The 12033-nt window shown below is 36.6% G+C and overlaps 1 protein-coding gene and 1 long non-coding RNA gene across 3 annotated transcripts in view; one reads left to right on the top strand and one right to left on the bottom strand.

Moving 5' to 3' along the window:
- The window catches only part of cdh4 (cadherin 4, type 1, R-cadherin (retinal)), a 242970-nt gene that overhangs the window by 215688 nt on the left and 15249 nt on the right, over positions 1 to 12033 (top strand). For both annotated transcript variants that reach the window (XM_082156118.1, XM_082156117.1), the window contains 2 exons: positions 2564 to 2701; positions 11402 to 11587. In XM_082156118.1, coding sequence (XP_082012244.1) covers positions 2564 to 2701; positions 11402 to 11587 — 324 coding nt within the window. The remainder of the gene's footprint in view (positions 1 to 2563; positions 2702 to 11401; positions 11588 to 12033) is intronic.
- On the bottom strand, positions 335 to 7872 carry LOC309488119. Its single transcript, XR_014202024.1, has 3 exons — positions 6275 to 7872; positions 2501 to 2710; positions 335 to 1569 (listed from the first exon to the last, which is right to left on the bottom strand). It is a non-coding gene; the product is annotated as an uncharacterized lncRNA (long non-coding RNA).

The raw sequence follows: 12033 nt of genomic DNA, 5'->3' as shown, positions 1-12033 counted from the left end.
TTCAGAAATGTCTTGATACCTTCCTTCTTCCTTCCCTGCAAAAGCATTTTTTTTTATTATTTTTTTTTATTATTATTATAAGAAGGCATCATAGCTAAAATGGAACCTCCTAGGTGACTGATTTGGAATGCTCTTCATAGGCACCCACTCATGTGTCCTAAAAAATATCAATCAATAAAATGTTTTTATGTATAATACTTTATATATACAGTACCGTTCAAAAAAGTGGGGTTTAGTAAAAAAAAAAAAATTATTCCAAGGATGCATTAAATTTATCAAAAGTGACAATGAAGACATTTATTATGTTATATACGGTATAATGGTTACACAAAAACATTAATTAGCATGACATTTCATTTTTTTTAACATTATTGATCATAAATGTTTCTTGAGCAACAGCATATCAGCATATTAGAATAATTTCTGAAGAATCACTCTGACACTAAAGACTGGGGTAATGATGCTGAAATTTACATTTTAAAATATATTCAAATAGAAATCAATACTATGCAATAATACCGTTTTACTGTATTTTTGATCAAATAAATGCAGCCTGGGTGAGCATAAGAGACATCATTCAAAAACATAAAAAGTCATATCTTGGAAGAAAATATCTTAAAGATACATGTGTCTTAGAAGGCAACGTAATGATGCTGCCTATGTAGGCAGTACTATGCCAGAACGTCAGTGAAGGCATTTCCCCGCAATGTTTAGTTCTGATCAAATTTATGTCCCATGTTCAGTCATCTCCAAAAAACAAAAGGAAGCCATCAAAGTAAACCCATCAGGATCTCCAGCAAGGTCTTGTGAGGGTATCCATTGCTTTACAGCAGCAGTCAGCCACCTCCCTCCAAGACACCCGTCCCCCAGACCTGTCTCAGTGGGACACTGACTCGTCCTTGACTCCCCCTATACTTCCTGTCTGCAACAACAGAAGGCTTTCGGCCAACCGGATTAAATTCGGCTGGAGCTGAAAGAGGCAGAGGAGAGGCTTTGGCTCAGGCTCAGCTCTCTGCCTCCTCCCAGTGTGGACTAACTGGAGTCAGATTCACCCGAGCATGGACAGGGGCACAGTTTCAGATCTGTGCCCAAAGGAATGTTGGCCATGCAACAACAAACACTTCGATGTGTGCGTGCGCTCGCATGTTTCTATCCATCTGTTGCCCTCGCAACCCCTGCTTTTCATCCGTGGTTACAAATACTGTAGGCTGGTTCATGTCCGTTGATGAAGAGTTGTTTTTGCGCACTGATTATCTGTGTGCGTATGCGTGTGGGTGTGTATTTTTCCATAAATACAAAGTATAAAAGCAGAACAAAGCTCACAGTAGCCTCTTGTCCTAATTAACAGAAAAGCCTGCACACAAGCAGACAGACAGATGTATCCCCTGACAAACACAAAGAGCTGCCATTCCCCAAATATACAGTCTCAAAGTCTTTGTAAGATGGCTTTGTTCAGGCTTAGATGCCAAACTTCTAGACCAGAGATGCCCAAACCAGGGCCCGCGAGCCAAAGTTGGCCTGTGATGACCTTTGATTTGGCCCGCCATGCCATGAGAGGAGAAATATAGCCTAGGAAAAAAATAAAAACATGTCATTGAAGTAGACTTGTGCCGGCATACTACCATACTGTTTATCGCTGCAATTAATATGCACAATATTGTTACTTTATGGGCTGTTTAACGCCAGTTGTGTGCCCCATCTGACTGAGAACAAGAGTGTAAACAAAACCCATAATGAGAAGTATGTCTGAAGGCGTACCACTTACGACTATAGGGGTGAAATTTTTTTATCTATCTAATGATGAAAGTGCATTATAATCTTTTATGTGTATTATTATTACAAAGGGCGTCTCAGCGGCCACAACAAACGTGGAGCATGCGAGATTGAGGAAACAAATGCACACTTTAAATCAAATAAAAAAATCATGCTGCAAAGTTTAATTTCTACATTGTATCCATAAATGTGTCCATAATTTTTTTTAACAAAGTTCATTTTTGTTTTCTTCCCCATGCAGTTGCGATATATTATGCATATGCGGGAATATTTGGAGGATATACACTGTGCTGTAACTTGCTTTTTGTTCATTATATGTTACGTAAGAGATAATGTACAGACAGAAACAAAATAAACCCTGACAAGGTGCAACAATATTACAGTAATGATAATACTGAACTGATGTTTTTTCATTTTTTTTTTTCAATGCAATCAATAAATGAAAGCAAGATGGCACCACTGCATTTGTATGAATCAAGATACAGCATTGTCATGGACAACAGTGAATAAATGCTATACTATTTATACTATTTCATTCAGGACTATTGTATGTATCATTCTACCATGGGATTACCATATAATGTTTGTACCATATAATGAATTGAAACATGTTATCAGTAAAAAGGAATCAAAAAACTTGTTTATGAATAAACATCATAAACTAGATTTTTTTTAAATTATTATTATAAAAATGCATAAAATCTTTGGATCTGCAGTCCTCATTTACCTGTGTGGTGTGTGTGTGTGTGTCTTCTGTTGATTGATATGGACATGTTCTGTGTTGTTTCAGAAAGTGCCTCAGTACACCATCATAGTGCAGGCCACCGATATGGAGGGCAGCCTGAACTTTGGCCTGTCCAACACCGCCACGGCCCTCATTAGCATTTCTGACATCAACGACAACCCGCCAGAGCTGGATGCTAAAATGGTGAGTATCCTACAATTTAAACAGAGAGCATTTACATACCATATAATGTGTTCCAAACCCTAGTGAGCTGCCTATATAACTCATCATATGCGTACTACATACAGAAAGACTCTTCCAGAAGGCTGGAATTAAAAATGATGATTATAAATAAACCTGTATTTCATTCATTACTGAAAAGTTTCCATTAAAAATACAGGTGAATAGGGTAAAAACTTAGATGTAGATCACCATACCCCAGTTGATTACATTAATAATTGCAAACATTTCTTTGCATTTTAAGTTTTCTGAAATGTTATGGTTAAACATGCAGATACATTGAATTTACACTGATTTGCATACATTTCCAGAACAGAAATCTGAACATTGAATAAAGCCAGGTTAAAAAATTCTTGTTGACATATTAGTCAAAGGTTTTACAGAGGGGATTTTTTTTGTATCTCTTTTTATCCATAAAGCAAAAAAAAGTTAAAATAAAAACTGTCAACAGCCAGAAAAAAAAAATTTGACCATGTTTTTAGGATTGAAATGTTGTATAAAAATCAGAAAAATATAAATAAACACCTCTTTAAAAACCTTAAAATATAGATAAAAAAAACAATGCTTTGGTCAATTACCTTACCCATTTTTATGCATATTATAGTATCATTCTACTAACATCAAATTCTATAGAAAACATTTGCAAATGAGAGCCAGTTTGCCCTATTTTTCTTTCTTTCTTTTTTTATATGGCACTGATAGTTGCTGCTTATGTAGTGTTCCAAATCAGGAACTTATGAGGTGCCATGATGATTAGAATGCAGCCTTGTAAAATGAGGTTTTGGAACAGAGCTGTAGTCTGCCTGTTTGGACGCATCCACTTCTCATTACCCCGATTTCTGAATTCTAACAGTGTCTTGATACTCATTTAATTCACACAATACTGTCTGACAGCTGGAGAAACCTACTGGAGCTGTGAAACAAAGAGAGATTCAAGAGCAATGAATTCTGGGAGGTGATGAGGGAAGAGATGGAGTGAAATGGAGGGTGTAGGGAAAGAGGGATGTGATATCAGGTGCTCTCGCTCTCTCTCTCTCTCTCTCTCTCTCTCTCTTTCTCTCTCTCTCCTGTCCTCATGCCAACTCTGCCCCTTAGGTGACTGTAGTTCCTCTTCAGGCATCTGGCTTCATCCACTCTTTTTTTTCTCTCTCTTTTTTCCTTCTCCACATCCTCCATCTCCTGTTTTCTTTATCTCTGTATCTCTACACCTCTCTTCCCACATTTACCAGTGTTTGTTTCTGTCAGCCTTCATCTCTCTCTCCTTCATCTCTCTCTCCTTCCTTCTCCGCTTAACCATTTATCTCCTTCCCTCGATCCTTCTCTCTGGCTTTCGTTGTCTATCTCTCTCTCCGTTTCCATTTATTTCCCGCTATCTGCCATCCCTCTTTTATCGCTCTCTCGCAGCGCTCATCTCTGGTGCCCTTGCGTTCTCTCTCTCATTAAGTAATATCCCCAGGCCTCCGCCTCAGCGTCTGATGCTGAAGCATTCTGAATTATTTTGCACTTTTTTTTTCTACCTGTAATATTTATTTGAAGGCCAAACGATACTTAGTGAATCAGTATGACATCTTTCATCTGGCATCAGACGATCTTGCTGTTCATTTTAATTGGTGTCATTTTATTTTTAAATGATGTTTTTGAGGACTAGATGTTTGTGGACAGGTCTCTCCGCCCATGTCAAGCGTTTGGCTGTTGTTGTTGGTGGGTTTGAGATGTGATGTGCTGACAGGGGTAGAGAAAGCCTGTTGCTTATGGCCTCAAGGAATCACAGGGTCAAGGTCTTTCTCGGGGTCACAACCCATCGTCCCTTCCTTGAGCATGAGCTGATGCGACTCGATTCGAGACGAATGTTTCCTTTGTTTAATGGATAGTTCACCCACAAATAAAAATGCTGCCATTATTTAGTCACCCGCATGTCATTCTAAAACCATGAGACTTGCATTCGTCTTCGAAAGGAATGAACATATCGTTTAATGAAACCCGAGAGATTTCTGTCCCTGCACTGAAAGTCTTTCAAGCTTCAAAGCATAAAGACATTGTAAAAGTAAATCAAATGAATCGAGCAGTTTACAGAGAAGTTACAATCGTGAATCGTGTAAATCCAAGAAAAAAATGATTTTGGGGGTGGTGGGGTGCTGGTAACTGTATGAGGATTGAAATCAAGAAATTACTAAATAAACTGCAAAATGTTACGTTTTCTAATACATTTATTTCATGCACGGATTGCTTCTAACAGTGTTAGTATCTCGCTCTGCCATCTGAGGGACACCCCGAGAATGTTAGCCAGGGTTCAAAGCGCCAAAAGTGAGTAAACATCTGCGTTGAAACAGTACCTTTTTATGAATTTTTACTGTGCATGTTGGTGAGAGTGTGTGATGACTTCGTGTGATCATCAAATCGCAACGGTTGTGATGCAATTATATAAATATATAGTCTGATGCGCTACGTGATTCAGAGGACTGGAACATCACTGTGTTTTCAGTTTCGATTCACAGTAAATGCTGCTCTGCAAGTGCTGTGTGTTCGAGTCGCTTATAATTTGCATTTGGGAATGCAACATTCGTTATGAGAATCGTTTATAAATCTGTTGTTGTCAACAAAGAGAAGTGATAAGGTCTCTCTAAATGATTATGGACAACCATAAATGTTAGTATTGTAATTATTCTGTAAAATAAAATAACAATAATGATAATAATATTTATTGACATTGTTATTAATAATAATAATTATTATTATTTTAATACTTTTTATAACATATAGTGTATTATATATTATCATGATTATTTAATACTCTATTTTTTATTTTGCTGTGCAATAGTATGTATTATTGTAATATAACATATCTTTTAATTTGATTAAAAAAAATGATATTGACAATTCAGAATTGCGAGATATAAACTCGCAATTGCAAGTTATAAAGTCAGAATTGTGAGATATAAACTCGCAATTCTGAGATAAAAGTCAGTCTTTTTTCCTCAGAATTATACTTTATAATTCGCATTTGCAAGAAAGTCAGAATTGCAAGATATACACTCGCAATTGCAAGAAAAAACGCAATTCTGCCTTTTATAACTCGCAATTGCGAGTGTAAATCTCGCAACTCTGAAATCATAACGTGCAATTCTGACTTCTGACTTTAAAACGTTAAACCTTAAAACTTTAAAACTTGCGACTTAATATCACGTAATTCTGAGAGAGAAAAAATCTGAATTGTGAGGAAAAAAAGTCTGATTCGTGAGATAAAAAGTCACAATTACCTTTTATATTTTTTATTCAGTTGCGGAAACAAGCTTCCATACTTTCTACCCCTTTAAGTCCAAGAAGTTCAAAACTTCTTTGATTGACAATTATTTTTTAGAAAGAGTATAATACCCAATATAACAAACTTTAAAGTTGTTTAATGAGGATTCACAGCGAACAGCTTCAGATAGCTGCTGTTTTCAAGGAACGTGAAGTGAGATCACACAATCACAGATTTTTAAGGGTGCTGACAGCTTAGTTAATCGCAGATTTAAAATAGAGTCTAGCAACACTTACGGTCCAGACTGAGATGGAGAGTTGAGAGGGAGAGACGCAGGACAGACCTCCATCCATCTTTTCTTGACACCTCCCCTAAGTAATACACACCAAGAATCTCTCATCCGTGCATTAGACACTTTCTCTGTCTGAATGAACAGTGAAGGAAAAACAGGGCAAAATTGAAAGCAAGACTAAAATCAAATGAACTCATTGCTCATCCACCCACTTGATTACTCTTGATACTTTCTGAAATTGTCAAGTTTCGAAGTTTTTTCTTTCTTTTTTCCTCCACGCAGGCTTGAGCTCTATAGCGTCCACGTCCTTGTCCATTGCAGTGTCCATAATTATACAGTGCAGCTGAAGCACAACTCCGACGGTCGGGTTGTCTTGTCTTAGCTCGATGCGCATGACAGGTCCTAACAGAGCAAGTTAACCCAGACGACACCAGCAATTAAGTCCCACACTCAGCACATGCTCTCGCTCCCAATAACAAACACTTGTGTCACATATCACTGAGCCGAGAGAAAATGACTCACAACTGGTTTACGACAGGCTCGCACGATCTGACACTTGTGAGGGTTTGTTGATTCAGTCAGCGGTTTGTGAGAGACTTGCTGAATCGGGTTTTTTTATTTGTGGAAATAGTAGACTGGGAAGAAAGAGAAAGAGCAAAACTATCAAACACCTTGACGGTGGAGCATACACAGCATATTGATTTTCTTGTGTCTGAAATTCATTGAAATCCTTTCAGAGTTAAACCGCAGACAAACATTTTATTAAAATAAAGCTTTAAAGCTGAGAATATTTGCATCAGATTCAACTTCACGTCTGCACTTTATGGCTTTGGGCCGTGGAATTGGCCTTGTGCATCTTCCAATTGCGCGTTTGCGACAGACAAAGCAGTCTCTAAAGCACATACTCACCATCTTTCAAGCAGAATTCATAAGTTATGTGCTAGAACAAATTTGTTTTGTTTTTCATCCATCCTATCTCTCTCTCTCTCATTCACCCACACAGACTGAGTATGGTAGAAATGTTCTGTGATTATTTGCATTTGACAGAGGCATGAAGCAGTATACATCTTGCTGTAGGAGACCCTCACGAACGTAAGCAAGCTAATTAAGCGAAATTGCTTGAGGGGGTGTAAACCTAGCAGATATATCGCTTCCAATTTGAAGACAGCCGTATGTTTTATTCATGTAAAAACCACATGAATATGGAAAGAGCTGTCGGTTCTCGAGAGTAAAGCAAAATAGTACTGCATTTTAGGATGCGTACAACTGATCACTCACTTTTTTGAAGCAACACAATGACTGAAATGATGATGATGATGATGAAGGTGGTGTAGTGGTGGTTTAGAAGATGATGAAGACTGTGGACCTGAGAGTTCATCGCCACATGAAACAACATAAATATACCACAGGCTTTATAGTCCTTGTGAGGTATTAATGTTTATGTTCTGTGATGGTATGGTATCTATTTTCCTTAGGACGCCATAAAATCACGTCTCTGTAGTCATGTTTTTCATTATGGCTCGGTGTAGAGGTTTTTGTTTCTCTCTAGTCTCTATTTTTATTTTTATATACTCTCTAAATCTCACCACAGATCCTAATACTGTATTTTTTCTCTTTTTATTTATTGCTGAATCATATATATTAAAAGAAATTTTTTTATTTAATTATTATTTTTGTATTTCTTACACACAAGTTACACTTATCATAAGCATCAATATTTCAGTTTTGTATATCAATATATATAATTTTTTTTTGTATCAATATTTCTGTATCTTAGTACAACTCAGCAAAATGTGCTTTAGGGCTTTTGTAATACTAATTTATTTAAATAAGTATAAATAAATAAAAATATTCCACAAACCAGAGCTTTTTTTTTTCCTTTTTGAAGAAAGAGCTGTTTACAAAAATTCAAATGCAAACTTTTGACTGAAGTGAGATAAAAAAAGAAGAAAAAAAAGAAGAAGAAAAAAGAATATTGGACAAGTCTGTCATTAAATATGGATAGTGTTACTAGTAATGAATATCTTTAACTTTTCCAATGCGCTTGACTGACTTGAAATGCACTGAATATTGATGAAAGACATATATCCATTATTCTAATTAGTTTCTGTCACTTGTCAACATCAAACGACTGCATCTAATATGGTGCCTAGATGGTCCTACATTTTTAATGAATTATTTCTTTACATATATTTAAAGAGAATTTTGCTCAAATGTTGCCCTTGGTTCTAAAAAACTTTGGCTTTTTTTCTTTGCCTATCCTCTAAATTTCTTCCCACTCAACTTCCCACCACAGTAATCCACAAGTCATAAACAATTATCACATTCCTTCCCTCTTCTTTCTGTCAGCACACACACATGCAACATGGCTCCACACACACACACACACATACAGTTTCAAACTCTTGAAAATGATTGAACTAGCCTCCAGAGGATATTTTTTTTTTTTGATTTTTTTATCAAACTAGAAGCAGCAGCCTATAGAGAAAGCGGACTCTGATTGCACAGATCAATCAGTCACTCAATCATGTCGTCTACTGTCCTGTCCTCTACTGGTCTCTTGCACCCCGTCCTGGAAGGGACACAGCACATTTGTTTGATCTCAACAGAGTGTTTTTCTGCTTATCAGTAAATGCAGCTGTGCATCCCAGACAGCGTGCAGCCGGAGAGGCGGGACGGCCCTGTGATGTTTTCATCACAACAGCCAGTAGATATTACTCGCTCTGTGCTGTCTCGCTATCATTCTCTCCTTTCTACGATTTGAACTAATAAACCATGAAAATAAACAACCATCTTTTTTTTTTCTTTTTTCTTTTTCAAGTATCTGAAGCGTCTTTGCCAGTGGTTGGGAGTTGCTAAGTAAATGTAGCGCTGATATTAATTTAAATATTTTTCTGAAATTCCACAACTTTAATGAGCTACTTTTACCAATGAGTCACAATTATAATCGAGCAAACTCAGGAATAATCAGACATACTCTCCTAACATTCTTTTTTGAAGAATTCAGTTAAACAGATTTTAACTGTTATAGATGTTTATTATATATATATTATTAATATTATTTCATTTGGTGTAAAATTATTTTTATTTTGGTAGATGTACACAGTAACTTTGTTTTAAAAAGTGGGTGGGACAGGAGTGTGTGTCTAATGTGATAGTTTCATTCTTACATCTACTATAATACAATATATTGTTAGTGAATAAACAATACACAATAGTGAATAAACACGTAGATCCTTTTGTATTCACTAATGATCTGGTGGTAGAACTTTTGTTAGGTACAGTATGTCAGAGGTTCCGGGTTCTAATCCGCCCTTGTTTAGTTTTTTTCCTCATTAAAATCAAAGATGTTGTTCCTCGATGATTGTATATCAAGAGCAGGGACACGTGTACATTTTGTTTTGTGATTTCACCACAACAGCATTAAGCGATATATTGACGCGCTTGTCTGTGTGAAGCCAAAAGAGGACGGTCCACCACTGATTACATAAGCAACAAACACTCAGCATGATTTACAAAAAACAACACATTACAGTGCCAGATCACCTCTTATTTAAGACAAATAAAGAGGACTAATTAGTTATTCTTAAAGTCGTCAGCTACATGAAAGTAGTTTTTAACGCTACAAGCTACTATACTAATAAGCACTAGACTGAATAGTAGGCCTAAGTTACTTGAAAAAGTAGTTTTCTATACTACAACCCACTAACAAAAGCTGCAATGCTAAAATAGATGAAGTATGTCACTATCTGGTGACAGAAGTATAACCAATTAACAAATTAACGTCAACTGGATACATTTCATTTGCATTAGGTATATCTGTGCAGCGAGATGTTTCAGGATATGTCCCGTGCAAATTATGCCTATGGATGTACAGCATCTTAAAATATTCTGGCTCCTTACATAGCTTTGGTGTAGTTTACTTTTATTTTTGTAGCTTGGTGTGAAGCTAACTACTGAATTGTTGGTTTGCCTGTTAGTCATTGTAGTGAAGCTAACTTTTAATATCTTCAATATTTTAACATAGATTAATTGGTTATTCTTCTGTCACCAGATAGTGACATAATTAATCTATATTAGTATAGCAGCTTTTGTTAGTGGTTTGTAGTGTAGAAAACAACTTTTTCAAGTAGCTTAGGCATACTACTTATTAGTGCTTATTAGTATAGTAGCTTGTAGTGCCAAACTACTTTCTTGTAGCGAACTACTTTAAGAATAGCTAATTAGTCCGTATTAGTAGCAAACTACTTTTCAAATAGCCAAATAATTTAATAGCTAGTATTCTTTGTTAGCATAGTTGTAGCTTTTAGTCTAGCTAATTTTGTTGCTAACTACTTAGCTAAGAATAGCTAATTAGTCCATTGCTATAGTAGTACTTTTGTTAGTAGCCTAGCTTGTGTTGCAGAAAACTACTGTTTTCAAGTAGCTAACTGTGCTACTATTACTCTAATGGCTAAGTAGTAGTTTGTTTGTTTACAGCTTTTGTTAGTAGCTTGAAGTGTAGCTACCTAGTTTTTCAAGCAACTGGCTACTCTACGAGGAGCTTGACCTCAATGTAAATTATAAATAGCCTGTATCTTGGGAAGCTACAGTTAGCCTCCACTGGAGCACTGGTCTCTACTGAGCATGTAGCAGTGTGTATTTGGCTGTAGTCTCTGCTGCATGGTGATGCCATTACAGTAAACAGCATCTGGCAGACACACTTCATAACCCCTTTAAACTGCAGATTACTGAGCTGTAATGAGCTTGTGTTTGTGTGCTACAGCCTGCCGCACATTTGCACCTTGGGCTGTTGGTATAGCTAGTAGAGTGTGTGATATTCTTTCAAGAACCTTGTGTAACAAACAAGATTTAAAACTTAGCCCTAACACTGTCTGTAATGCTAACTTGAACTATATTGTGATACTCTGAAGCCACCCCCAAAAAGCTTTGAGTCCAAGAGCAAAACCTTAATTGATTTTTTTCCTAATAACCCATGCATGTACCATCACCATTGTGCCTTGAGCAAGCATCTGAACTCCAAGTTCCTCTAAGTCAGTTGTCCCTGTAATACATGTATTTGAAAAACATTTATTTGTTTTAAAAGAACTCGAGTGTCTGATTTTATTTACGTGTCGTCACTTCCTCTTAGTTCCTTGGAGAGGTCCCAGAGAACGCTGTGGGTGTGGTCGTGGCCAATTTGACTGTCAGAGACAAGGATCAGCCTCATACACCCAACTGGAATGCCGTCTATAGGATTACAGGAGGAGATCCATTGGGCCATTTCGCCATACGCACTGATGAGATCACCAACGACGGCAGGGTCATAGTGGTTAAGGTGGGTGTGTCTTGTTGGTTACATTGTAAACATGATTCTTGGTTCTCAGGCTGCTGATCTTTTGATTTGTTCTCAAACTCTGCATACTCAAACATTTAAATCTCTCATGTGTGAAATCTTCTCATCCACTATCTGTCCTCAGTCCCATCACTGATTCTTCAGACATGGAAGCAGCTTTACCTGGAATTAGTTTTTAAAATAGCAACATTTCTACTAAAAGATGATTGCTCGAATGTTTCCTAACTCAAATTGCCATTTCATATGACCTTCTCTTCATCAAAATCATGACAATATAATTTACTACAATTCAAATCTCCATTATTAATATAGATTAAAACTAGAGATGGATCTATGTATTGGCCAATAAAAGCTATAATTTTCAATATCAGCCATTTTCAACTGTGGAAAGATGTCAATAAAACAGTTTGTGAACAATAATGTTGAAT

Source organism: Leuciscus leuciscus, assembly GCF_965113295.1.
Source record: "Leuciscus leuciscus genome assembly, chromosome: 23".
Taxonomy (NCBI): domain Eukaryota; kingdom Metazoa; phylum Chordata; class Actinopteri; order Cypriniformes; family Leuciscidae; genus Leuciscus; species Leuciscus leuciscus.
The sequence above is the reverse complement of the archived record's forward strand: the minus strand, read 5'-3'. Positions and strand labels throughout refer to the sequence as shown.